General features: G+C 42.2%; 1 protein-coding gene across 10 annotated transcripts; it reads right to left on the bottom strand.

Moving 5' to 3' along the window:
- Nucleotides 1–285: 285 nt before the first annotated feature.
- LOC100194409 (phosphatidate cytidylyltransferase) lies at nt 286–15,963 on the bottom strand. 10 transcript variants are annotated; one of them, XM_008656229.4, is made up of 13 exons: nt 15,661–15,963; nt 13,997–14,093; nt 13,564–13,817; nt 13,302–13,453; nt 12,317–12,458; nt 9,731–9,887; nt 3,695–3,742; nt 3,517–3,603; nt 2,914–2,922; nt 1,392–1,520; nt 1,256–1,312; nt 792–875; nt 286–692 (listed from the first exon to the last, which is right to left on the bottom strand). In XM_008656229.4, exons 2-13 carry the CDS (start codon nt 14,072–14,074, stop codon nt 603–605), a joined length of 1,287 nt encoding a protein of 428 aa, XP_008654451.1. In that variant the 5' UTR covers nt 14,075–14,093; nt 15,661–15,963; the 3' UTR covers nt 286–602.
- Between the last annotated feature and the right edge of the window lie 8,491 nt (nt 15,964–24,454).

Below are 24,454 nucleotides of genomic sequence, written 5' to 3'. Positions count from 1 at the left end.
GGGGAGAGGGAGGCGGGAGCCATCTAATTGGCTCGAAAAGAATATAAATTATTCCAAGATTGTTGGAAAATCAAAGTTTTTAAAGTTTGACCAAAAGTATGGCGAGAATAGTAAAGATTTATGACACGAAATAGATATAATATGAAAATATATTTAATGGAGAATCTAATAGTATACATTTGATATTGTAAATGTTATTACTTCATTGTATAAATTTGATCAAACTTGGAAACACTTTGACTCTCTAAAAATCTTGTAATGACTTATATTTTGGAACGGATAGAGTATAACCAAATAAGAACTAGCACTGCTGCTTCATCTTATATTCTGTGAATCCTCGAATATATGATCTGAGGACAGCACCACGAAGTGATAAGAAACAATAAAACTTCCCAGGTCCCCTTTTACAAAGAGTGCAGAAATCATGACAAGGGGAGTGAATTAAGCAGCGTCAGTGAAGAGTGAATAAAGCACCTAAAACCCAATCATTCTCTCCATTCTACCATTCTATACAAAGGTTTGGACAAGGACTATAGCTACATAATGAGCAGAATGCTTAAATACACAAGAAATTATCATGCATTTCATAAGCACGCTAACTCTCAGTTTTGCCCTAATTGCCTCTCATGGAACATTTCCCCAAGTTGTTCATATAGGTATTTTTGCTCCTCATAGGTCAGGTTTCTTAGAATCTGAATGAGAAAAGGTAGACATTGGTTACAATGACAAAAGATAAACTGCTTAAAGAAGGGGGAACCACTCAAGATAAAAAAAGTGATAACGATCCTCACCTGATCCAAGATTATCTCAACAGAGAAGTTCTGAGGTGCAATGAATGACTGGTGGTATATGTATGCAAACACTGCCATAACCATCTGGGGAAAAAGCAAGCAGAAATTTATGTTAAGCTATAGAGTACAGACTGGTATTATAGTACGGGGTTTCTTCAGCTTGGCAGGATTTTTTCCCCCAACAAGTATTTAACAAACATCAAACACATTTGTACTCAATAAAAGGTAACAAGTCTGCATAAAAAGAGATACAAAAACGATCCACAGAAATTAGGTTGCTACTGCTGCCATCATTAAGCTTAGACATTTGGTTCAATCGATTGTTCTGTAGTTGATGGTTTAGATTAGCCACAGCACAAAGGCCTCCTTTTATATTATTTCAATAGAATGAGAATGTTAAAAGTTTGGATAACCATAAGTCAGTGACATTTCCCTATAGCTAAAACGTTCCTTGAGATACTTACTTGGCAATCCATTCTATCAGTAATTCCACCATGCCCAGGTATGCTGTCACCAAAATCCTACAGTTTTTGTAAAAAAGAAGATATATCAATTTGAGTAAGACAATATTATTGATGCAAACAATGAAGCGGTGTATACCTTTATTTTGAAAGCCCTCTTGAAGCCACTCGCAAAAAATCCTCCGAATGGTGCTATTATTGACGCAAATAAACCTAGGGCTAAAGCATGCCACTGCACAGGCATAATGGCTAGATCTTTCCATGGGAACTGTTAAGAGACACGTAATCAAACAGAGTACAAATCAAACATCTAGAAACTCTAAAGAGATAACGCAAAACCAATGATGATAGAGTACACAATCAAACATCTAAAAAAGGATAACGCAAAACCAATGATGATGCAGTAGAGTAAATATCAGTAATTGTAATATCTATAACACTAGTAAATAAAAAAAACACGAGATGATATTATCTGGTAAAATTAATCGAGCAAACCCTCAATCTGCCTTTCCAGTTGAGAACATCAGACTCAGTAAAATCAACCAACTAGGAGGAACTAAGTGGTATTGCATATAAGAAGAAATAAGCACCTGAGTTCAAGTTTGAAGGAATCGAACCTGGTTGGTGAGTAAGTACACGTACACCTCCCACCAACTGAGTTAGACTTAGGGGTTGTTTGGTTTCATGGGACTAAACTTTAGTCCCTCACTTTTAGTCTATTTTAGTCCCTAAATTACTAAATATAGGAAATAAAAGAGAATAAATCAGATTTCCTCCTCTCTCTTTAGTCCTATTTTTGGTAATTTAGGACTAAAAAAGAGGGACTAAATGTTGTCTCATGGAACCAAACATGCCCTTAGTTCTTTATTAGAATTTAGAAATAAGCTAGGGGCATGATTATGATTGTTTCACCATGGTGCAGCCATATGGCCCATATCGAAGTAACTTCTCCATTGATCTATCATCAAGAACTAGACTTGATCTTATTATTGATTTCAGAGAGTACCCAATTCAAAAAAACAAAGACAAATCATTGTCTACTACTGTTCTTAAAATCTATGCTACTCAGAACACGTGCTTTGTCTATATTTTTTTTAGAACAGTAGTTTTGCACTGGCCGCGGAAGTTGGCAATGGGGACAATACCTTCTTTTTTGCTCATGTTCACGGGAGATCATGTAATCAAAGATTTGTGTGTGGACTGTGTGTTGTACTGGGGTTCTTATCCCCACACTTTCTTCTTAACACAATGATACGCAGCTCTCATGCGTGTCCGAGAAAAAAAACATGTGTGTGACATACAACTCACTGTCTTATTCCGTTGTTTATAATAAGATGTGTTCCATTGCAAGATGGTTATCTTTTATCCGGTTGCAAGTTATTTAAACTGTGTTCTACACAGCCACATTAATAGAAGAGAGGTTATATCAATGACACTCTGGCAGAGTAAAATATCTACAAAACCTTCCTTTTCCGCTTGGGTCCAAAACCTTCATTAATTTCTTAAGCCTCTCTGTCAGCCTCTCCCGTCCCGCCAAAAGATTAACAGAAGAGTTCTATGATCAATCATGGCTATTTTCTGATTCCATAAATATGATGTCATCACATGTAGTGCCCATATATCATGGAGACGATATCTGTTATATTTGTCAAAGTATCTACCTGAATATTCTGAGTGAACACAAATGCATTAGTATTATTCTACAATCTACAATATGCTATATCAAAAAGGATTGCTGAGTTAATACATACTTTCATCCCTTTTTTTCAAGTTCAATACTATCTCCGTTCTTGAATATTTGTCGTCCGCTAGTTCATTTTTGAACTAAAATGCGACAAAAAAAAAGAACGGAGGGAGTATATATTAAGGCTATTGTCAGCATATCGTGCATATGGTCGTGCAAAACATGGTTTTGCACTATGGACTGCATTGTTTACAAAAATGTAGTTTGAAATGATAAATATGGATGAATAAGCTACTGGAGATAGCCTAAGAGCCAGCCTTTTCCATAGCAATGCACAGAAAAATAATCTGGAAGGAAAACTTTGTTTCTTTTGGAATGACTTATTGATTAGGGATTACAATCAACAACCATGCAAAATGTCTAAGTGCAATACGAGCTAGTATAAGGTTCAAAAGACCATAATGCATTACTTTGAGGAATTTTTTATGATTGGGAACATTGCAAAGATGCCATCTTAGAGACTTAGTACAAGAAATAATATTAAAATGAATAAATTGAGCAAAAGAACTGTTTTCCTCACCCAATGTGGCACCGACTCTCCCAATGAGTAATGCTCTGGCTTAAACATTGGACCAGGATCACAATAAAGCCACCCAGTTGACAGATCCTGAAATTATTTGCATAAAAAAATTAGCAACACAACAACAACTTAGCCATACAACAACCATATTCTGATTTCTGAAGAAAATCTACGTAACCTTTCTTGGGCATGTCAACCATTGGAAACGGCCCATTACATTTGCTAACTGCCACAGAAAAAAAAAAAGGAAAGTAAGCAACACATCATCTTGAACTAAAAACAAATAGCATTTATTTACCGACAGAAATTGATAGTGGATTATTATTTAAAATTTAACCCCTCAGTTTAAAATTCTATAGAGTCTGCTGGGAGATTATTAAGGCTGATGTTATGGCTGTTTTCTCGGCGGTTGGGAGCAGAAGGTTCGCTAATTTTCAGATCCTTAACACTGCTTATGTCACCCTTATCCCAAAGTTTGAGGGGGCCGATCAAGTTAAAAATTTCAGACCTATCAGTTTAGTTCATAGTGTTGCAAAATTGCTCACTAAACTCCTCGCTAATCGGTTGGCTGGAAGACTTCATGATATGGTTTCTCCTAACCAAAGTGCTTTTATTAAAGGCCGCTTCATTCAGGATAATTTTATGTTGGTGCAGCAAACCACCCGCTATCTCCATCAACAAAAGCAACCTAGGATGCTTCTAAAGCTTGATATCTCAAAGGCCTTTGATTCATTCTCATGGCCCTTCCTCCTGGAAGTCTTGCAACATTTGGGCTTTGGACAGGTCTGGAGAGACATTATTAGTGGATTGCTATGGACTTCCTCATCTCAGGTGTTACTTAATGGGTTACCTGGACAACCTATTCTTCATCGTCGCGGTCTCCGACAGGGGGATCCTCTGTCTCCTTTTCTGTTCATCTTGGTCATGGATACTCTGGGCTTCCTGATTAATAAGGCCGCACAGGATGGACTGCTGCAGCCCCTTGCTCCTCGGGCACTGCAACACCGGGTTTCTCTCTATGCGGATGATGTGGTGATCTTTCTTCGGCCGACAGCCTTGGATATCAATGTTATTTTGGATTGTCTTCAGCTGTTTGGAGATGCTTCAGGTTTACGTACGAATGTTCAGAAAAGCAGCGTGTATCCTATTAGATGTGGAGATCAGGACCTTGCTTTGCTGCAGAATATGTTGCCTTGTGAGTTAGCTGAATTCCCTTGCCGCTATCTGGGTTTACCGCTTGCCATTAAAAAGCTTTCAAAACTCCAAGTACAACCCATCATTGATAAGATTGCAAATCAACTATCTGGATGGAAGGCTGAGTTATTGACTAAAGCTGGTCGTAAGGTGCACGTCCAGCATGTCCTCACAGGGATGGTGATCTACTTGGCCATGGTTGTTGACCTTCCAGCTTGGGCCCTTAAAGCCATTGATAAGATTCGTCGAGGTTTTCTGTGGCGAGGCCGAAAAGATGTAAAAGGTGGTCACTGTCATGTGGCTTGGGGAATTGTTTGCAGGCCTCGCGAATTGGGTGGTCTAGGCATTTCCAGTATGAAAGAACTTGCATGGTCTCTTAGAATGCGATGGCTTTGGCTGGCTAAAACTGAGCCATCTCGCCCGTGGGCCTCTCTTGCTATCCAGGTCCCTAAAAAGGTCAAAGATTTCTTCTCCATGGCTATGCAAACTGAGCTTGGTAATGGGGCTACAACCTTTTTCTGGACTGATAGGTGGTTATCGGGTCACAGAATTGCAGAGTTAGTCCCTCGATTATTTGGGATCATTCCTAAGAGACGGGTTAGCAAGAGAACAGTGGTGGATGCTATCTCTAATCAGAGTTGGATTTCTGACATTCAAGGAGCTCTTTCTGTTGGAATTATCAATGAATTTCTCATTTTGTGGGATTTAATTGACTCAATTGTTTTAAGACCTCAAGTTGAAGACAAACATTTCTTCCGTCTAGCTGCAAACAGAAAGTTCTCCTCAAGGGAAGCATATAGGGGTTTCTTTTTGGGATCTTCTGAGTTTGAACCTTTTCATAGAATATGGAAAACTTGGGCTCCTCCACAAACCAAGTTTTTCATGTGGTTGGTCGCACACAGGAAGGCTTGGACAGCAGACAGGCTGCAGAAAAGAGGTATGGACCATCCAGAGAGATGTCCACTATGTGACCAGGATTAAGAAACCTTGGACCATATGTTGATCGGATGTGTCTTTGCTCGAGAATTCTGGTTTAAATTGCTTCTTCAAGTGAACCTGCAGTTTCTTGCCCCCCAATCTGAGGATAGTGCTTTTCTTGAATGGTGGAGAACGTTACGTACCAAAGTCTCTGGAATTGCAAGGGACGGCCTCAATTCTCTAGTCATTCTGGGAGTTTGGACCTTATGGAAGCAACGCAATGGCTGTGTTTTTGACAATAAGAGCCCCAGTATTGCTGATGCTATTAGAAGAGTTGAGTTGGAGGTTCACCTATGGGAGATGGCTGGTGCAAAGAAGTTATCTTTGCTCACCGCCCCCATTCCGGGCATCCCTGCTAGTTAGCTAGCATTGTGGTAACTTGTGTTAGTTTCTTATTTAGTCATGGATGGGTTTCTGTATGCCTGTTACTGGCCGCCATAGGCGCCTCAGTTGTTTTTTCTGTAACTGTCCTTCTTCTTTAATATAATATCGCGCAGTTCTCCTGCGCTTTCGAGAAAAAAAAAGAACTGTTCTTGAGGCCTTAACAGATAGAAAATGGTTAACTGATATTAAAGGGACCTTGACAGTAGGAGTTTTTGCTGACCTCCTAGATCTCTGTGATGCACTTCAAACAATCCAGCTTCATCCAGACATGGAGGACAAACATATTTTCAGGTTTGCTAAATTATTCCTATGGCTTGCTGATTTAGTAAGGTGTTGGACAGCAGACCGTCTAGAGAAAAGAGGTTTAAGCCATCCTGACAAAAGTCCTTTGTGTGACCAAGATCAAGAAAGCACAGACCATATTTTGGTGGGTTGTGTCTTTGCTAGGAACTTTTGGTTCCAGCTGCTTGGACAAGTCAATCTGCCTAGTTTTGCTCCTCAGCTGGGGGGAAGAGAACACTATGCAGTGGTGGGATAGAACCAGTGAGCAGCTGCAGGGGATTGCTAAAAAGGGCTTAATTCTTTAATCACCCTCGGGCTATGGACTCTCTGGAACCATAGAAATGGGTGTGTCTTTGACAGAATTAAACCAAGTCTAGAGGTAGCTAAAAGAAGAGCTGAAGAAGATATTGATTTATGGACGTTCGCGGGGGCCAAACATCTTGCTCTTCTCACAGCTCCCATTCCAGGTGTCTTACAGGGGTCTGGTAGAGGGAGCAGTTGATAGCATCATAGATGAAGATATTGTCTGGTGCTGGGCTGGTGCGTCGGGTCTGTGTAGGTGGTGGCCTTTTTAGGTGCTCGTTCATGGATGTTTTCATGTATTCTAAGTTGCGGCCACCATAGGGTGTCCTTTTTTTCTTTTCTTGTATTTGTAATTGGTCTATTTTTTGCCCCTCCTTCCTTTCTTAATTTAATGATACGCAGATCTCCTGCGTGTTCGAGAAAAAAAGTGTTTCTACATTTACAGGTGTGGCAAATATGGAGGCATGAATGCAATATTGAGTCACAAAAAATGCGCTGAGGGGTTATATGTTTTTTCTCTATGTAATGGACAAAAAATATCGAAGGCTTCAATACATATGTTATGGTCGCTAGATCAGTGATGGATTGGAAAGGGGTATCGATGGGCAGGAACGCCGGCCGGGGGCCTCTGCCCACGGTCGAGCAAGAGGAGGGTTTATCCCTTCTAATTCTTGTCTACTTTATTTCCCATTCAATGATTACATAAATAGGCCAGCTGGTTGCCCCTATCTAGCTAGAGATCCTTATCTCCTTAAAACTCTCAACAAACTAACTGATAACCTTCCTAGATAATCTCAACTAATCTCCTAAATAATCTCAACTAATCTTCTAACCTTATCTCTAACTATCCTTATCTAATCCCTCAGGGAGGGCCCATGGCTGCTGCTGTCGCAGTCCCTCCGTGGGCCTCCTTAGGCTCTAACACTACACCCCTCCTGGACAAGCAGCTCGTCCTCGAGCTGCCGCATGACGAGTGCTCAAAGACCGAGTCTACTTGACCAAAACCAGATACTTATAAGACAAGTCTTTTATATCTCGGCTTATCTTATTATTCTGAATCTGTTTTTTTACCCCATAAGATAAGGCAGACACCCTCCGCGCATTGGACTTACAGGTGTGCAGCCACCTGGATCCCATGTATGCCATCTGGACGAAAGGGGAGCACATGGACGGGCACCTGGAGTAGGTCGCAACAATAACCAGTGGAGGCGCCTTCGTGGCGGACAGTAGCGGAATGTGGTAGCGCTAACTAGTGCGCCCTTGCCGATGACGAGGGGAGTGCCTTCCCTACCGCCGCTGCCGTAGAGTTGAAGTTCGTCGCCCGCGGGACACATACCATGCTCGCACATGGAGATAGCGGCCCGGCGCCGCTGTTGATGGTCGTCCGACAGGGCGAGGTCGCGCCCCCGTGTGTCGAGGTCAACCGTCACCAAGGCTGCCTTGAGCATCTGCCGGCGCATCTCCCGCACTCTCCGTCGTGCAAGGAAGCCACGAGCAGCAGCTTGTATGCCCACAACCGCCGACGTCTGGAGCCGTGCGGACAACGCCAACTGGTGCTGCTCATGTTGCACTGCTGCCTTGATTTGCATTAGCCTTTGCTCAACCTTCTGGAGCGTGGCTTGCATCTTTGCGAGATCAGCCCCTATGTTGGTCCACAAGTCCCCCATCGATGGAGTTGGTGATTGCTGAGTTGTGGCTGCCCCTAGTGGCGTCGCCCATGGGGACGGAGACGTCGTCAACGAAGATGATGTGACGAAATTTGGCGTTGTCTCTGGGGATGGGCACGCTGGCGTCCAGGATGTGGTTAAAAAATTGGCAGGCGATGCTGCCCATGTAGATAGGGACGCCGGTTGCCAGGATGGCGTGACGAAGGTGGCATGCGGCGTAGCCCATGGAGATGGGGACGCCGGTTGCCAGGATGACGCCGCGAAATTGGTAGCAGAAGCCATGGGATCAGATCGAAACCCAAGCTATCTGATACCAGATGTTATGATCGCTAGATCAGTGAGGGATTGGAAAGGGGTATCGATGGGCAGGAACGCCGGCCGGGGGCCTCTGCCCACGGTCGAGCAAGAGGAGGGTTTATCCCTTCTAATTCTTGCCTACTTTATTTCTCATTCAATGATTACATAAATAGGCCAGCTGGTTGCCCCTATCTAGCTAGAGATCCTTATCTCCTTAAAACTCTCCTAAAAACTCTCAACAAACTAATTGATAACCTTCCTAGATAATCTCAACCAATCTCCTAAATAATCTCAACTAATTTTCTAACCTTATCTCTAACTATCCTTATCTAATCCCTCAGGGAGGGCCCATGGCTGCTGCTGTCGCAGCCCCTCCGTGGGCCTCCTTAGGCTCTAACAACATATCAAAAGCATCTATGAGTTCTGTTAGAGTGGACACACTAATCAGTTTAACTCAAAAGCTTAAGTTGATGGGAGAAGATAGATAATCCACATATACACTTCAACACCCCCGCTCACGTGCAGCCAGAGAGAGGCGCAAACGTGAAATTAAATGAGTGGAGGCACAAATAAAGCCTCTGCCAGGATTTAAACTCGAGACATCTGGCTTTGATACCATGTTAGAGTGGACACACTAACCAGTTCAACCCAAAAGCTTAAGTTGATGGAAGAAGATGGACAATCTACTTATACACTTCAACAAGGGAAAACCACCTAGTGCATGAGAAATATGAGTAACATAATTGAAGTGCAAGTGATCAGTGAGAAGGGAGATCAGAGTTTGCTGGTGACTGATAACTAGCAAAAGAAAAGGTGGGTACTTACTACTTAGTAACCTGTAATTCAATCACTAACCACACGTGCATACAACAAAAAACATAAGTGGACAATGCTATAACACACCAGTAGGACCAGGAAAACATTTAGTGTTAGGAGATAGAAGTAAAGCCTCTAATTTAGACGTGTTCTACTTCAAGACAACGTGCAATTACACGTGCATAAAAACAAAGAGCCAAAGAGATAAGGCTATAAACAGATCTCATAATTTCAAAAAAAACATTGCTATAAAATTATCCTAATGAGAAACCGAGAATTTAACAAAGTCTCACCAGAAATGCAGAGATGATAGTTGTCACGGATGCACCAATAAAACCTTCCCATGTTTTCTTTGGGGACAACTTGATTAATGGTGTTCTCCCAAGAAAGAACCCAAATAAATAAGCAAATATATCGTTGATCACAATAAGTGAAGCAGGCAAAAGAAACCTGAGTAAACATACCATTGTAAATGCACAGAGTTCATTAATTGTAGCACAATACAAATTACTTGCGTAAGTTAAACAATTAGGACAAATATCTTCCACAGTATATATTTAGAGATGTGCATCATTGACATAGTAAAAAAGGGCAGACCCATTGTCCGAAGCTCCCACATGAGTAGAGTCTGGATAAGAGATAAACTGAGGGCAAGCCTTCCTCCAAATATGGAGAGGCTGCTTCGAACCTGTGACCTGGTGATTCACCACTGCAACAGGCCTACCCTTCGCATCATTGACATAGTCCCATAGAATAATCCGAACTCAAACTCAAATTGAAAAAAAATAGAAGAGAGGAATACTTCCCATGAAGTGCAAAAAGGAAATATCAAGGCACATAAGTTGCACGGGGGCAGGCACATTATACTATAAGATATTTTGCAAGATCTAAAGTGTTAATAAGTCGTCTAACTAATTGTCCTTAGTTGCAACTAGTCAGACTTATTTTTAGACACGTAGGCCAAGGTCTCTAATGATGGTGCCCCTATCATCGACACCACTGCCTACCGGAGCCCTATATGTGCCCTTCAGTACATCACCTTCACCAAGCCCAACATCGCATATCCAGTCCAACAGGTCTGTCTTCACATGCATGATCCTCATATACCTCCATGGTATTGTCGACTACGGGCTTCTCCTTTGGCATGCCTCACACACACAAGTTGGTCGTCTAAACTGATGCTGACTGCACCGAATGCCAAGACACCTATTGGTCCACCTCTGGCTATCTTACTTGGAGATAACCTCATCTCCTAGTCCTCCAAGTGTCAGCCCGTGGTCTCCCACTCCAGTGCTGGGGATGAGTATCAAGCCGTCGCTAATAGGGTGGCTAAGGTGAGTTGGCTACGCCAGCTCCTCCAGGAGCTTCACAACCCCCATACCAGGAGTACACTTGTCTACTGCGGCAACATCAGTGTCGTCTACCTCTACGTCAACCCCGTCCAACACCAGCGCACGAAGTATGTTGAGATCGATCTTTACCTCGTTCGCGAGCGTGTTGTCCTTGGGGACGTTCGTGTCATGCACGTCCCGACGACCTCGTAGTTTGCTGACATCTGCACCTAGGGGCTTCCATCCTCGGTAGTCGGTATTCTCTGAGTTTCACTCTAGTCTCAAGTGTTATGGGTCTAGAGCCTAGCCATGTACAACCTATTAGGGTTAGGAGAAAACCCTAGGTACAACTGATATATATATATATGCTATCTTATCCATCAATCTATGTATCAGTATTATTCTCCATAATCCACTCTAATATGGTATCAAAGTCAAGGTCCTAAGTACAAATCCTGGTTAGCAATTAAATAAAATAATTGTTGTTCACTCCTATTCCACGTTTGAGGCCTGAGAGAGCCATACAAGCGAATTATCAACATCTCTCCATCAGTTTAAGCTTTTAGGTTAAACTGGTTGGTGCACGCAACTCAATACTTATTGGTCCATGGAGCACAAAAATCCACAATTAGGCACTCTGAGGCGAATAGTGCAATTAGAAACCTGACCGTTAAATTAATCAAAGATTAATCATGATTACTCATCTTATTAGCTCAGGGACAACTAGCCAGGAGAGAAAATTGTGAGCTTGCCAGCTGTTCCTGGGGTCGGGCTCTGAGATATTGTTAACACATATATCCCTGTGCAGTTTGCTTTGTTAACACATATATCCCTGTTCCTGGGGTCGGCCACAAGTAAATGACCATGCTTGATGCTTGCTTTGTTTACCAAATTATGATAATATATCCCTGTGCAGTTTGCAGTTGTGCACTAGTGCTCTAGTCTAGTACCAGTACTTAACTACTTAACACTTATACAGTTGACAAGTAGGCTGCTCAACTAGCTGACTAGCCACCGACTAATCGGACCTGATCAATTAATCGGGATTAGTCAGCTGACGGTGTACCCATATGGCTAAGAAATTATAAAACGCTGGATCCAAATTACAAGCCTTTGCTATCATACAAAGCTCATACAGGCCAATACAGCCAACCGAGTGTGTATGTACTGCGTACCAATGTTGCTGAAGTAGCAAATTCAGATTGTAAATGCTGCAAAGAGGCATATAGTGTTGGACAATGGAAGTGCAAAACTTTCCTCTTAAGTTCAGAGGCTCAAGGTTACTATACTTTTTACAGCTGTACAAAAGATAAGGCAGAATTAAGTCCAAAACTTCTAATGAATCTGCAAGTTTATGGCAGATGAAAGACAAAATTGCAAGATTCCTTTTCCGGAAGACAATGAAACTTTCAGAGGATGGTGTATTGGTGTAAATACCAAATAAATACATGTTTAACCTAAACTGAACAAAAAAAAGCTAAGCGCTCCACATTATCCCAACTAGTTGAAACTCTAAGCAGGTTATTCTCAAAAAAACAAATCACTTACCAGAATATCCCTTCAAATATGTTTGCCACAGTGAAAGCAGACTGTGCAAAAACCGTTAGAAGTATCATGTGCGTCCAGGCATACTGTTTGAACTGGTACTTATATGTCTTTTTCTTGAGAGTCAAAATAAACCATACAAAACCTGGAACGAAAGAGCCATAAATACTATTTTTTTGGCTAAATACGAACCAGAAATTCATGAGCAGGTTATTTGTTATTAAAGCATGATTGTCAACACATCCATGATCCAATCAAATGAAAATATGAAATTCATGATAACCCGAAATTCATGATACTGGTATGTATGCAAATATGCAACAGTAATCACTTACGCAGGCATGTATGATCACTTAGTCACTTAGGCAAACATGTATGAGGGGGTAAAACAGGCAGGCATTTGCAGACTCAACTCCCAGTATCCATCCAGAGGTGATATGCCCAATAATCAAATCTAACGAACATAACATTTCCATCCGCTAATGTTCATATGACGAATAGTCGAATACACAAAAGCCCAACCATGAATTCTCCCATTAAAATAAAGTAGACAACTACTGATCGAAAAATAACTAACACAAATTGCGGAAAAACATTGAATCAATTATGGGATAAATTGAACTAAAATCAAGCACAGTAGACTACAATATGTTAAACGTTATTGATAGAAAAGGATAGGATATAGTCTGTTTTGTCCCCATCCAATCGAAAATGTAGGTCGTTTTGGTTATGTCCTAAGTCAAACTTCTCTAACTTTAATGAAGTTTTTAGAAAAATATATTAACATCAGCAATACCAAATACTTGAAATATCAAGAACATTTCTTGATGAATTTTATGAAACTAATTTCACTTTGTAGATGTTGGTGTAGATCAAACTAGAAAATCAGAATCACTTTGAAATTTGAATATTCCAAATTGAATATGAAGTTTTTGTAACATATTTACTAGAGGAAATTATTGCATGTTCCATGGGATACTGAGCCTACCTGCAATATAAAGAAAATAACAGATAAACATCTGATACTTTATTAGGCCACTAACGACCTTATAAAGCAAGTGATCTGAAGTTACTGTATTCACAAGCTGCCGACTAAGAAAGCGCCCATAAGTGTACAGCATTGCCGTGAAAAAGAAGTGCCTACAATAGGAAATGACACTTGTGCATAAATGACACAAGGAAAAAAAGTACTGTTGAAAAGTGTGAATTTCAGTTTAAACTTAGTAGAATCAAAATGACCCATAACTTACCAATTCAGTAGCCTGAACCCAGGAAGTTGTTTCTCTTCACTGGATTTTCTGAGTAGGTTGAAAAGTTCTCTTGCCATGTATATTTGAATCACAACCACCATAGCCCAGATATATAGATGACCCACATAAATAATAAAGGCAAAGCCTCCAATCATCCATACTGTAGAATATGTACGGATAAGCATTGATTTATACTTGTTCTGATCATTGACAAGCAACGGTTGTCCATTAGCTCTATTCCCATCTGTGGTAGCCTGAAGAAAATGATCATGATTAGTTACGAAAAAAGAGCACCTGAAACAGGCTGCTGCTCTAGTTTGAACCATGCTTGTATATTAGCTTGCTGTTCTAGTTTGAACCATGCTTATATATTGGCTGAAATCTAGAAAGAACAGAGCGCAATAAAGAGCAAATGGAAGAAGAATTTACTAACCTCAGATGGATGTTTGCGACGTCTTACACGCCCTACATGAGAAGCAGAAACATCGCTAGAGCTAGTGTCCCTTTGCATCACTGGTACTCCAAAGTTACTAAAAAGAAAAGAAAATGCAAACAGTCAATCAGACCAGATTTGGTATAAGATGAATACAAATAGTGTAGAAATCAACACACATGCGGATAAATCAATGGGGCACTAGAATCAATTAAAAAAAATCCTTGGATCAGAACGCTTGATCGATGCTCTGCTAGAATCCAATGGCACACTGATTGAACACCAGGCAAGCAAAACTCACTGTGACAATAAATCCGAAGAGGTCTCAAACAAAGGTCGTGCTGACAGCGGGTTCAGCTGAAACTGAACCCCAGACAGTTTTGGGGGGAAAAACACAAGCAAGTACTCCCCCAAAAGGCAAACTACTTTAGATGAACTGGAGCACCAACCAGTGGCGGAGCCACGGCCCGGCTAGCCTGGGCACGTGCCCGGGCTCCGCCGTTGGCCACTGTGAACGAGAGCACGAGGCCTTTCAAAGAGCGCGGCGCTTCTAGTTAATCTGAAGAGAGCTGAGCCTGTAGCTCCTCGCTGTTTGCTGTCGTTGCAGCCATTTCATAACCATACCAGCCTGTGAGCGGCGACGCACAAGGACTAGCAGAAGCGGCACGCGAGGACTAGAAGGGGACTGACAACTTCCAAATTGTAGCGAGAGGAGCAAGTGTTTCCGAGCAGCGATTTGCTTGAAAACAAACGAAGACTACCTAGACACTATCTTTTGATTCTATTCAAGTCTTTAAAAACAACCGTAATAGTCGTGCTCAGGCTCCCATTGCGAGCTGGCTCTGCCCTTGGCACCAACCCCAGCAAGGAATGTTTTGATTTCAGGGGCAGCAAAGGAACTAACAAAACGAGCAATCATCCATCCAACTCCAATCAATCTAGGGTTCCTCACCCCACCAGCAAGGTGCTATGTTTTTAAACACAGACGTGCAAAGGCAGGCTAAGCGCGGCCCGGCCAGGGTACGGAAGGGGAATGGTGTGAGAGTCTTTGCCGTTTAGGGCTGCCCACGCAGGTGAGTAGTTTTTCCTCAAGTGTAGTCTCCCGCAACCCAGGAAATTGCGTATTGCTTCCTTCCTGGGGCAGGGGAAGTGCTTTGTCGACTCTACTGACCTTAGTTTAAAAAAAGGTCTACTGGCGGCCTTGCCTTGTTCCCACACGGCCGCACCTGTACAACGCTAGTGATCGGCGCGGCAGTCAATACTGTACACCTAGGGTTGAATCACAACCACATCGCTTGTACGCTTGGCATAAGCCTTGCTTGTACGACAGTCGTCACCGCCAAACACATCGCTCTCGCTATTATTAATGGCTGCGCGCAACCGCTCATCTAGAGCCGTATCAAATCGTCTCAATTAACAACGGCGGCACCCTCCAACAAACATAATTCGACGTGTGGACAACTAACAATTGCAGTCCGTGATGACATATTCCCCGAAAGCAACGAGCCGCCGCCGGTGAAACAACATCACCATGAACTAATAACAAGTAACCACCTTGACACCAACAATCCAGAGCAAGCGCGCCATAAGCTGAAGTGCTAAACCGACGCAGGAATCCAGCCAGCGCAACAGCAAAAAGTAGCGTCACTGGGAGACGGAAATACCTCAAGGTCCCGGAGAAGGGGAGGGTGGCTCCGGAGGGGGGACCGGGAGAATATGCAGCAGCACCGCCGCCTTGCCGGCGATGGGGGCGGCGCGCGCGGAGCAGTCCTGTGGAGAGAGCGCTGCGAGCAGGGTGCTGCGGGAAGGGCGCAGAGGGGAGAGAAGCCTGCGAGAGAGTTGTGCCGCTCGGTTCCCCACCTGGTGCTGTCGCGATTTTTTAATTTCTAACCCTTTTTCAAATTTTATTTTAAAAATAATCTCATCGACTTTTTTATTATATTTCTTATTTTCTGATCGTGGCAGTCGGCCAACGTGTGTCTGGCGCGACGGCTTAATATCAGCCTTGTGTCTTATGGCCCGCTTTGAGGGTCTTTCATTTTAGTCTCGTTTAGTCTCTAAATTACCAAATAGCGATTAAATTATTTAGTCTATAGTTTCTCAAAGTTGACTAAAAGAAGGTGACTAAAAAGGATTGAACCATATAAATTTCACTTTTTGTTCCTTTATTTTAGTTGTACTAATTGTGGGAGAATGTTAAGAGTTATTTTAGTCCTCTTATGATTCATTTAATGGGTTTTGAATAATTTTAGTTCATAGAACCAAACATGATAAAGACTAAACTTTAGTCTCCTAACTAAACTTTAGTCTCTGGACTAAAGAAACCAAACGGAACCTAATTCGATGTCTAAGATTAGTTTGAGAGCCAAAAAATAGAAAGATATTAGAGGCGCTCCTTCAATTCTCTTTGGTTTTCTCGCTCCCAAACTAGTCTTGAAGGTGATAAGATTTTCTCCACCCGATAGTGTAAAATAGAGACACGGAACTATAGCTCACAATTTTACATATTGTAGTTTAAAATATGGAATAAGATAGAAAATCTGCTGAAGATAGGCTAAGTTCTCGTCTTCAGAGTCTGAATACTTAGTACGATTCATATTCGTAGGTTGGATATTTAACATGTCGATATTTATTTAAATATTATTTGACATAATTTAATAATATATGTATCTGAATTTGAAGAGAAATATGAAAATTAATATGGAACATGTAATATCCGTTTATATCTAATCAGATTGCATACCTACTTTTTGAGCTTCAAGGCTCGAGTCTGGTAATCGAAATAAGCTTTTAGTCGTCAAACGCTTCACTTATTATTCAGTAAAAATTGTTAAAATTAATATGAAAGCAGAACTGTCGAGTCATTGTAACAGGAGGAATATGTTGATTTATAAACCCTAAACATTAAACCCAACGGGTCTCCTCGAGCTCCTTTGGAACATGTGAAATAAAAAATATAGAAATAGAAAAAATGTAGGAACAATATAGGAATGCATGTGTAAAACATAAGATTGTAAAATGTAGTAATTTTGAGTGGAGGTTGTTTGATTAGGGCAAAGGATTGGAAAAAAACAGCTATGATAGATGTTTGTTTTCCTGTGTTTTGCATAGAAAACCGATGACAAAGGATTATTTCCTCCAAATTTCCTAAGGCTTGATCCTACAAAACAAAGGATGCTACCGTGACAATTCCTATGAAAATCAGAATCCTATATTGTTCCTATAAAATTACTTTGATCCAAAGGAGCGTGTCGAGTATCGTAATTAGTGAAAGGCAAAGAGGGTTAATTATTTTCTATAATTAATTTTGGTGGTTGATAGTCAACACAAACACTTGGACTAACTAGTTTGCTCTAAAATTCATGTATTATAGGTGCATAAGATTCAACACAAACCAAGAAAATAATCAAGTTAGCAACTCAATTTAAAGCGGAGCAAAGAACTTAAGTGGGCTGAAAAATGGCGCACCGGACTGTCCGGTGTGCCACCGGACAGTGTCCGGTGCACTAGGGCCGTACACTCCGAAGCAGCCACTCTCGGGAATTCAACAGCGCCCTCCGCTATAATTTACCGGACTGTCCGGTGTGCCACCGGAGCAACGGCTAGCTCGCGCCAACGATCGACTCTGACAGCCAGAAAAGTGCAGCACAGTACCGCGCAGAAGTCAGAGCAGGAAGTCAGAGGGGCACCGGACTGTATGGTGCCGCAAGAGGACAAAGCTCCAACGGTCGACCGAGCTCCGAACCCTAGCGGTCGGCTGACGTGGTGGCGCACCGGACAGCGCACAGTGCCTGTCTGGTGGCGCACTGGACTGTCCGGTGCGCCCATCGCCATCAGTCTCCCCAACGGCTATGAAAGTGGTTGAGACTATAAATACCCCCCAACCACCTCATTCATAACTATCCAAGCATTCCAAACATCTCATTCAATACAAAAGCAAAAGACTCCACTCCAAGACACATCAAATAGATTGAATCCTCTCTAAGCCTCCAAATCAACTCAATTCCATTATGGACTTGAGAGAGAGTGTTCTTGTGTTCTTTTGTTGCTCTTGTTGCTTGGATTGGCCTTTTTATTTTTCCCATTCTTATTCTCAAGTGCTTTGTAAGCGAAGCAAGAGAGACACCAAGTGTGTGGTGGTCCTTGCGGGGTCTTAGTGACCCATGAGATTAAGGAAGAAGGCTCACTCGGTCTAAGTGACCGTTTGAGAGAGGGAAAGGGTTGAGATAGACCCGGTCTTCGTGACCTCCTCAACGGGGATTAGGTTCTTTGGAACCAAACCTCGGTAAAACAAATCACCATGTTCATTCGCTTGATTCTTATTTGATTTGTTTTCCCCCTCTCTACCGGACTTGATTTTTGAAAGGATCACGATGCCCAAGAGGGGGTGAATTGGGCTTTTCTAAAAATCAACACTAATTAAAACCTAAGCAAGAGCTAAGCAAGAGCCCAACTTTACCCCAACAATTAGCACTAAGATAATAATACTAAAAATGCAACAATGCTAAGACAATACTTCAAATACTTGCTAAACAAATACACAATGTAAAATACTTGAATTAAGTGTGAAATGTAAAGTAAGGTTTAGAAGACTCCTCCAATTTTTCCCGAGGTATCGAAGAGTCGGCACTTTCCACTAGTCCTCATTGGAGCACCCGCGCAAGGGTATCGCTCCCCCTTGGTCCTCGCAAGAACCAAGTGCTCACTACGAGATGATCCTTTGCCACTTGATAGTCGCCTAGAGGGGGGTGAATAGGGCGAAACTGAAATTCTTACAAATAATCACAACTACAAGCCGGGTTAGCGTTAGAAATATAAACGAGTCCGCAAGAGGGCGTAAAACAAATCGCAAGCAAGTAAAGCGGTGAGACACAAGGATTTGTTTTACCGAGGTTTGGTTCTCGCAAACCTACTCCCCGTTGAGGTGGTCACAAAGACCGGGTCTCTTTCAACCCTTTCCCTCTCTCAAACGGTCCCTCAGACCGAGTGAGCTTCTTCTTCTCAATCAAACGGGAACAAAACTTCCCCGCAAGGGCCACCACACAATTGGTGCCTCTTGCCTTGGTTACAATTGAGTTTTGATCACAAGAACAAGTGAGAAAGAAAAGAAGCAATCCAAGCGCAAGAGCTCAAAAGAACACGGCAAATCTCTCTCGCTAATCACTAAAGCCTTGTGTGGAATTGGAGAGGATTTGATCACTTGGGTGTGTCTAGAATTGAATGCCTAGCTCTTGTAAGTGGTTGGAAGTGTGAAAACTTGGATGCTTTGAATGGTGGGTGGTTGGGGGTATTTATAGCCCCAACCACCAAACTAGTCGTTTGGTGGGGCTGTCTGTCGCATGGTGCACCGGACAGTCCGGTGCACACCGGACATGTCCGGTGCGCCAGCCACGTCACCAAAGCCGTTGTGATTCGACCGTTGGAGCACTGTCTTCTGGGCCCGCCTGGATGTCCGGTGGCGCACCGGACATGTACTGTAGAGTGTCCGATGCGCCAGTATGGGCGTGCCTGACTTCTGCGCGCGCTGGTGCGCATTCAATGCGCTGCAGGTAGCCGTTGGCGCTGAAGTATTCGTTGCTTCGATGGCACACCGGACAGTCCGGTGCACACCGGACATGTCCGGTGAATTATAGCGGACTGACCGTTGTGAATTCCCGAAGCTGGCGAGTTCCTGAGGCGCCGTTCCTTGGAGCACCGGACACTGTCCGGTGGTGCACCGGACACTGTCCGGTGCGCCAGACCAGAGATGCCTTCGGTTGCCCCCTTTGCTCTTTTGTTGAACCCAATACTTGGTCTTTTTATTGGCTAAGTGTGAACCTTTGGCACCTGTATAGCTTATACACTAGAGCAATCTAGTTAGTCCAATTATTTGTGTTGGGCAATTCAACCACCAAAATTATTTAGGAACTAGGTGTAATCCTAATTCCCTTTCAATCTCCCCCTTTTTGGTGATTGATGCCAACACAAACCAAAGCAAATATGGAAGTACATAATTGAACTAGCTTGCATAATGTAAGTGCAAAGGTTGCTTGGAATTGAGCCAATATAAATACTTACAAGATATGCATGGATTGTTTCTTTGTTTTTAACATTTTTGGACCATGCTTGCACCACATGTTTTGTTTTTGCAAATTCTTTTGTAAATCCTTTTCAAAGTTCTTTTGCAAATAGTCGAAGGTAAATGAATAAGATTTTGCAAAGCATCTTCAAGATTTGAAATTTTCTCCCCCTGTTTCAAATGCTTTTCCTTTGCTAAACAAAACTCCCCCTTAATGAAATCCTCCTCTTAGTGTTCAAGAGGGTTTTGATATTAATTTTGAAGAGGGTGTACCAATTTGAAATTATATCACAAATAAGATACCAATTTGAAAATACTCTTTGAAGAACTAAAATTTTAGAAATTGGTGGTGGTGCGGTCCTTTTGCTTTGGGCGCTTACTCTCTCCCCCTTTGGCATGAATCGCCAAAAACGGAATCATTAGAGCCCTTAGAATTACTTTCTCCCCCTTTGGTCATAAATAAGTGAGTGAAGAATATACCAAAGATGGAGTCCTTTTGCTTGGTGCTCATGCTTTCTCCCCCAAAAATGGAGAGTTGCTTGGAGTGACGGCGAAGGATGAGTTACGGAGTGGAAGCCTTTGTCTTCGCCGAAGACTCTAATTCCCTTTTAATATACCTATGACTTGGTTTGAAATAGACTTGAAGACACATTAGTCATAGCACATGAAAGAGACATGATCAAAGGTATAAAAAATTAGTTATGTGTGCAAATTAACAAAAGAAGTTCCTAGAATCAAGAATATTTAGCTCATGCCTAAGTTTGTTAAAAGTTTGTTAATCAAGTGGCTTGGTAAAGATATCGACTAATTGATCTTTAGTATTAATGTAAGAAATCTCGATATCTCCTTTTTGTTGGTGATCCCTTAAAAAGTGATACCGAATGGCTATGTGTTTAGTGCGGCTATGCTCGACGGGATTATCCGCCATTTTGATTGCACTCTCATTATCACATAGAAGAGGAACTTTGGTTAATTTGTAACCATAGTCTCTAAGGGTTTGCCTCATCTAAAGTAGTTGCGCGCAACAATGGCCTGCAGCAATGTACTCGGCTTCGGCGGTAGAAAGAGCTACTGAATTTTGCTTCTTTGAAGCCCAAGACACCAAGGATCTTCCCAAGAACTGACAAGTCCCCGATGTGCTCTTTCTATTGATTTTACACCCCGTCCAATCGGCATCCGAATAACCAATCAAATCAAATGTGGATCCCTTAGGATACCAAAGCCCAAACTTAGGAGTATAAACTAAATATCTCAAGATTCGTTTTACGGCCTTAAGGTGAGCTTCCTTAGGGTCGGCTTGGAATCTTGCACACATGCATACGGAAAGCATAATATTCGGTCGAGATGCACATAAATAGAGTAAAGATCCTATCATCGACCGGTATACCTTTTGATCGACGGATTTACCTCCTTCGTCGAGGTCGAGATGCCCGTTGGTTCCCATGGGTGTCTTGATGGGTTTGGCATCCTTCATTCCAAACTTGATTAGAATATCTTGAGTATACTTCGTTTGGCTTAGGAAGGTGCCCTCTTGGAGTTGCTTCACTTGAAATCCTAAGAAATACTTCAACTCCCCCATCATCGACATCTCGAACTTTTGTGTCATGATCCTACTAAATTCTTCACATGTAGATTCGTTAGTAGACCCAAATATAATATCATCAACATAAATTTGGCATACAAACAAATCATTGTCAAGAGTTTTAGTGAATAAAGTAGGATCGGCCTTGCCGACTTTGAAGCCATTAGCAATAAGGAAATCTCTTAGACATTCATACCATGCTCTTGGGGCTTGCTTGAGCCCATAAAGCGCCTTAGAGAGCCTATAGACATGGTTAGGGTACTCACTGTCTTCAAAGCCGGGAGGTTGCTCAACATAGACCTCTTCCTTGATTGGTCCATTGAGGAAGGCACTCTTCATGTCCATTTGATAAAGCTTGAAGCCATGGTAAGTAGCATAGGCTAATAATATGCGAATTGACTCAAGCCTAGCTACGGGTGCATAGGTTTCACCAAAATCCAAACCTTCGACTTGGGAGTATCCCTTGGCCACAAGTCGAGCTTTGTTCCTTGTCACCACACCATTCTCATCTTGCTTGTTGCGGAAAACCCATTTGGTTCCTACAACATTTTGATTAGGACGTGGAACTAAATGCCATACCTTATTCCTAGTGAAATTGTTGAGCTCCTCTTGCATCGCCACCACCCAATCTGAATCTTGAAGTGCTTCCTCTATCCTGTGTGGCTCAATAGAGGAAACAAAAGAGTAATGCTCACAAAAATGTGCAACACGAGACCTAGTAGTTACCCCCTTATGAATGTCGCCGAGGATGGTGTCGACGGGGTGATCTCGTTGGATTGCTTGGTGGACTCTTGGGTGTGGCGGCCTTTGCTCTTCATCCTCCTTGTCTTGCTCATTTTCATCTCCCCCTTGATCATTGCCGTTATCTTGAGGTGGCTCATTTGCTTGATCTTCTCCTTCATCAACTTGAGTCTCATCCTCATTTTGAGTTGGTGGAGATGCTTGCATGGAGGAGGATGGTTGATCTTGAGCATTTGGAGGCTCTTTGGATTCTTTAGGACACACATCCCCAATGGATATGTTCCTTAGCGCGATGCACGGAGCCTCTTCAATACCTATCTCATCAAGATCAATTTGCTCTACTTGAGAGCCGTTAGTCTCATCAAACACAGCGTCACAAGAAACTTCAACTTGTCCGGAGGACTTGTTAAAGACTCTATATGCCCTTGTGTTTGAATCATATCCTAGTAAAAAGCCTTCTACAGTTTTAGGAGCAAATTTAGATTTTCTACCTCTTTTGATAAGAATAAAGCATTTGCTACCAAAAACTCTAAAATATGAAATATTGGGCTTTTTACCGGTTAGGAGTTCATAGGATGACTTCTTGAGGATTCGGTGTAGATACAATCGGTTGATGGCGTAGCAGGCGGTGTTGACCGCCTCGGCCCAAAACCGATCCGAAGTCTTGTACTCATCAAGCATGGTTCTTGCCATGTCCAATAGAGTTCTATTCTTCCTCTCCACTACACCATTTTGTTGTGGCGTGTAGGGAGAAGAAAACTCATGCTTGATGCCATCCTCCTCAAGGAAGCCTTCAATTTGAGAGTTCTTGAACTCCGTCCTGTTGTCGCTTCTAATTTTCTTGATCCTTAAGCCGAACTCATTTTGAGCCCGTCTCAAGAATCCTTTTAAGGTCTCTTGGGTTTGAGATTTTTCCTGCAAAAAGAATACCCAAGTGAAGCGAGAGTAATCATCCACTATTACAAGACAATACTTACTCCCGCCGATGCTTATGTAAGCAATCGGGCCGAATAGATCCATGTGGAGTAGCTCAAGCGGCCTGTCAGTCGTCATGTTCTTGTATGGATGATGGACACCAACTTGCTTTCCTGCTTGGCATGCGCTACAAACCCTGTCTTTCTCAAAATGAACATTGGTTAGTCCTAAAATGTGCTCTCCCTTTAGAAGCTTATGAAGATTCTTCATCCCAACATGGGCTAGTCGGCGGTGCCAGAGCCAACCCATGTTAGTCTTAGCAATTAAGCATGTGTCGAGTTTAGCTCTATCAAAATCTACTAAGTATAGCTGACCCTCTAACACACCCTTAAATGTTATTGAATCATCACTTCTTCTAAAGACAGTGACACCTACATCAGTAAAGAGACAGTTGTAGCCCATTTTGCATAATTGAGACACAGAAAGCAAATTGTAATCTAATGAATCTACAAGAAAAACATTGGAAATAGAATGGTCAGGTGATATAGCAATTTTACCCAATCCTTTGACCAAACCTTGATTTCCATCCCTGAATGTGATAGCTTGTTGGGGATCTTGGTTTTTCTCGTAGGAGGAGAACATTTTCTTCTCCCCAGTCATGTGGTTTGTGCACCCGCTATTGATGATCCAACTTGAGCCCCCGGATGCATAAACCTACAAAACAAGTTTAGTTCTTGACTTTAGGTACCCAAACGGTTTTGGGTCCTTTGGCATTAGAAACAAGAACTTTGGGTACCCAAACACAAGTCTTGGAGCCCTTGTGTTTGCCCCCGACAAACTTGGCAACTACCTTACCGGATTTGTTAGTTAAAACATATGATGCATCAAAAGTTTTGAATGAAATGTTACGATCATTTGATGCACTAGGAGTTTTCCTTTTAGTCAACTTAGCATGGATTGGTTGCCTAGAACTAGATGTCTCACCCTTATACATAAAAGCATGATTTGGGCCAGAGTGAGACTTCCTAGAGTGAATTCTCCTAATTTTGCTCTCGGGATAACCGGCAGGTACAAAATGTAACCCTCGTTATCCTGAGGCATGGGAGTCTTGCCCTTAACAAAATTGGGCAATCTTTTAGGAGGGGCATTAAGTTTGACATTA

Source organism: Zea mays, chromosome 8 (genome assembly GCF_902167145.1).
Source record: "Zea mays cultivar B73 chromosome 8, Zm-B73-REFERENCE-NAM-5.0, whole genome shotgun sequence".
In the NCBI taxonomy this organism is placed as follows: Eukaryota; Viridiplantae; Streptophyta; class Magnoliopsida; order Poales; family Poaceae; genus Zea; species Zea mays.
Note: the sequence above shows the minus strand (reverse complement) of the source record. Positions and strands in the feature narration are given on the sequence as shown.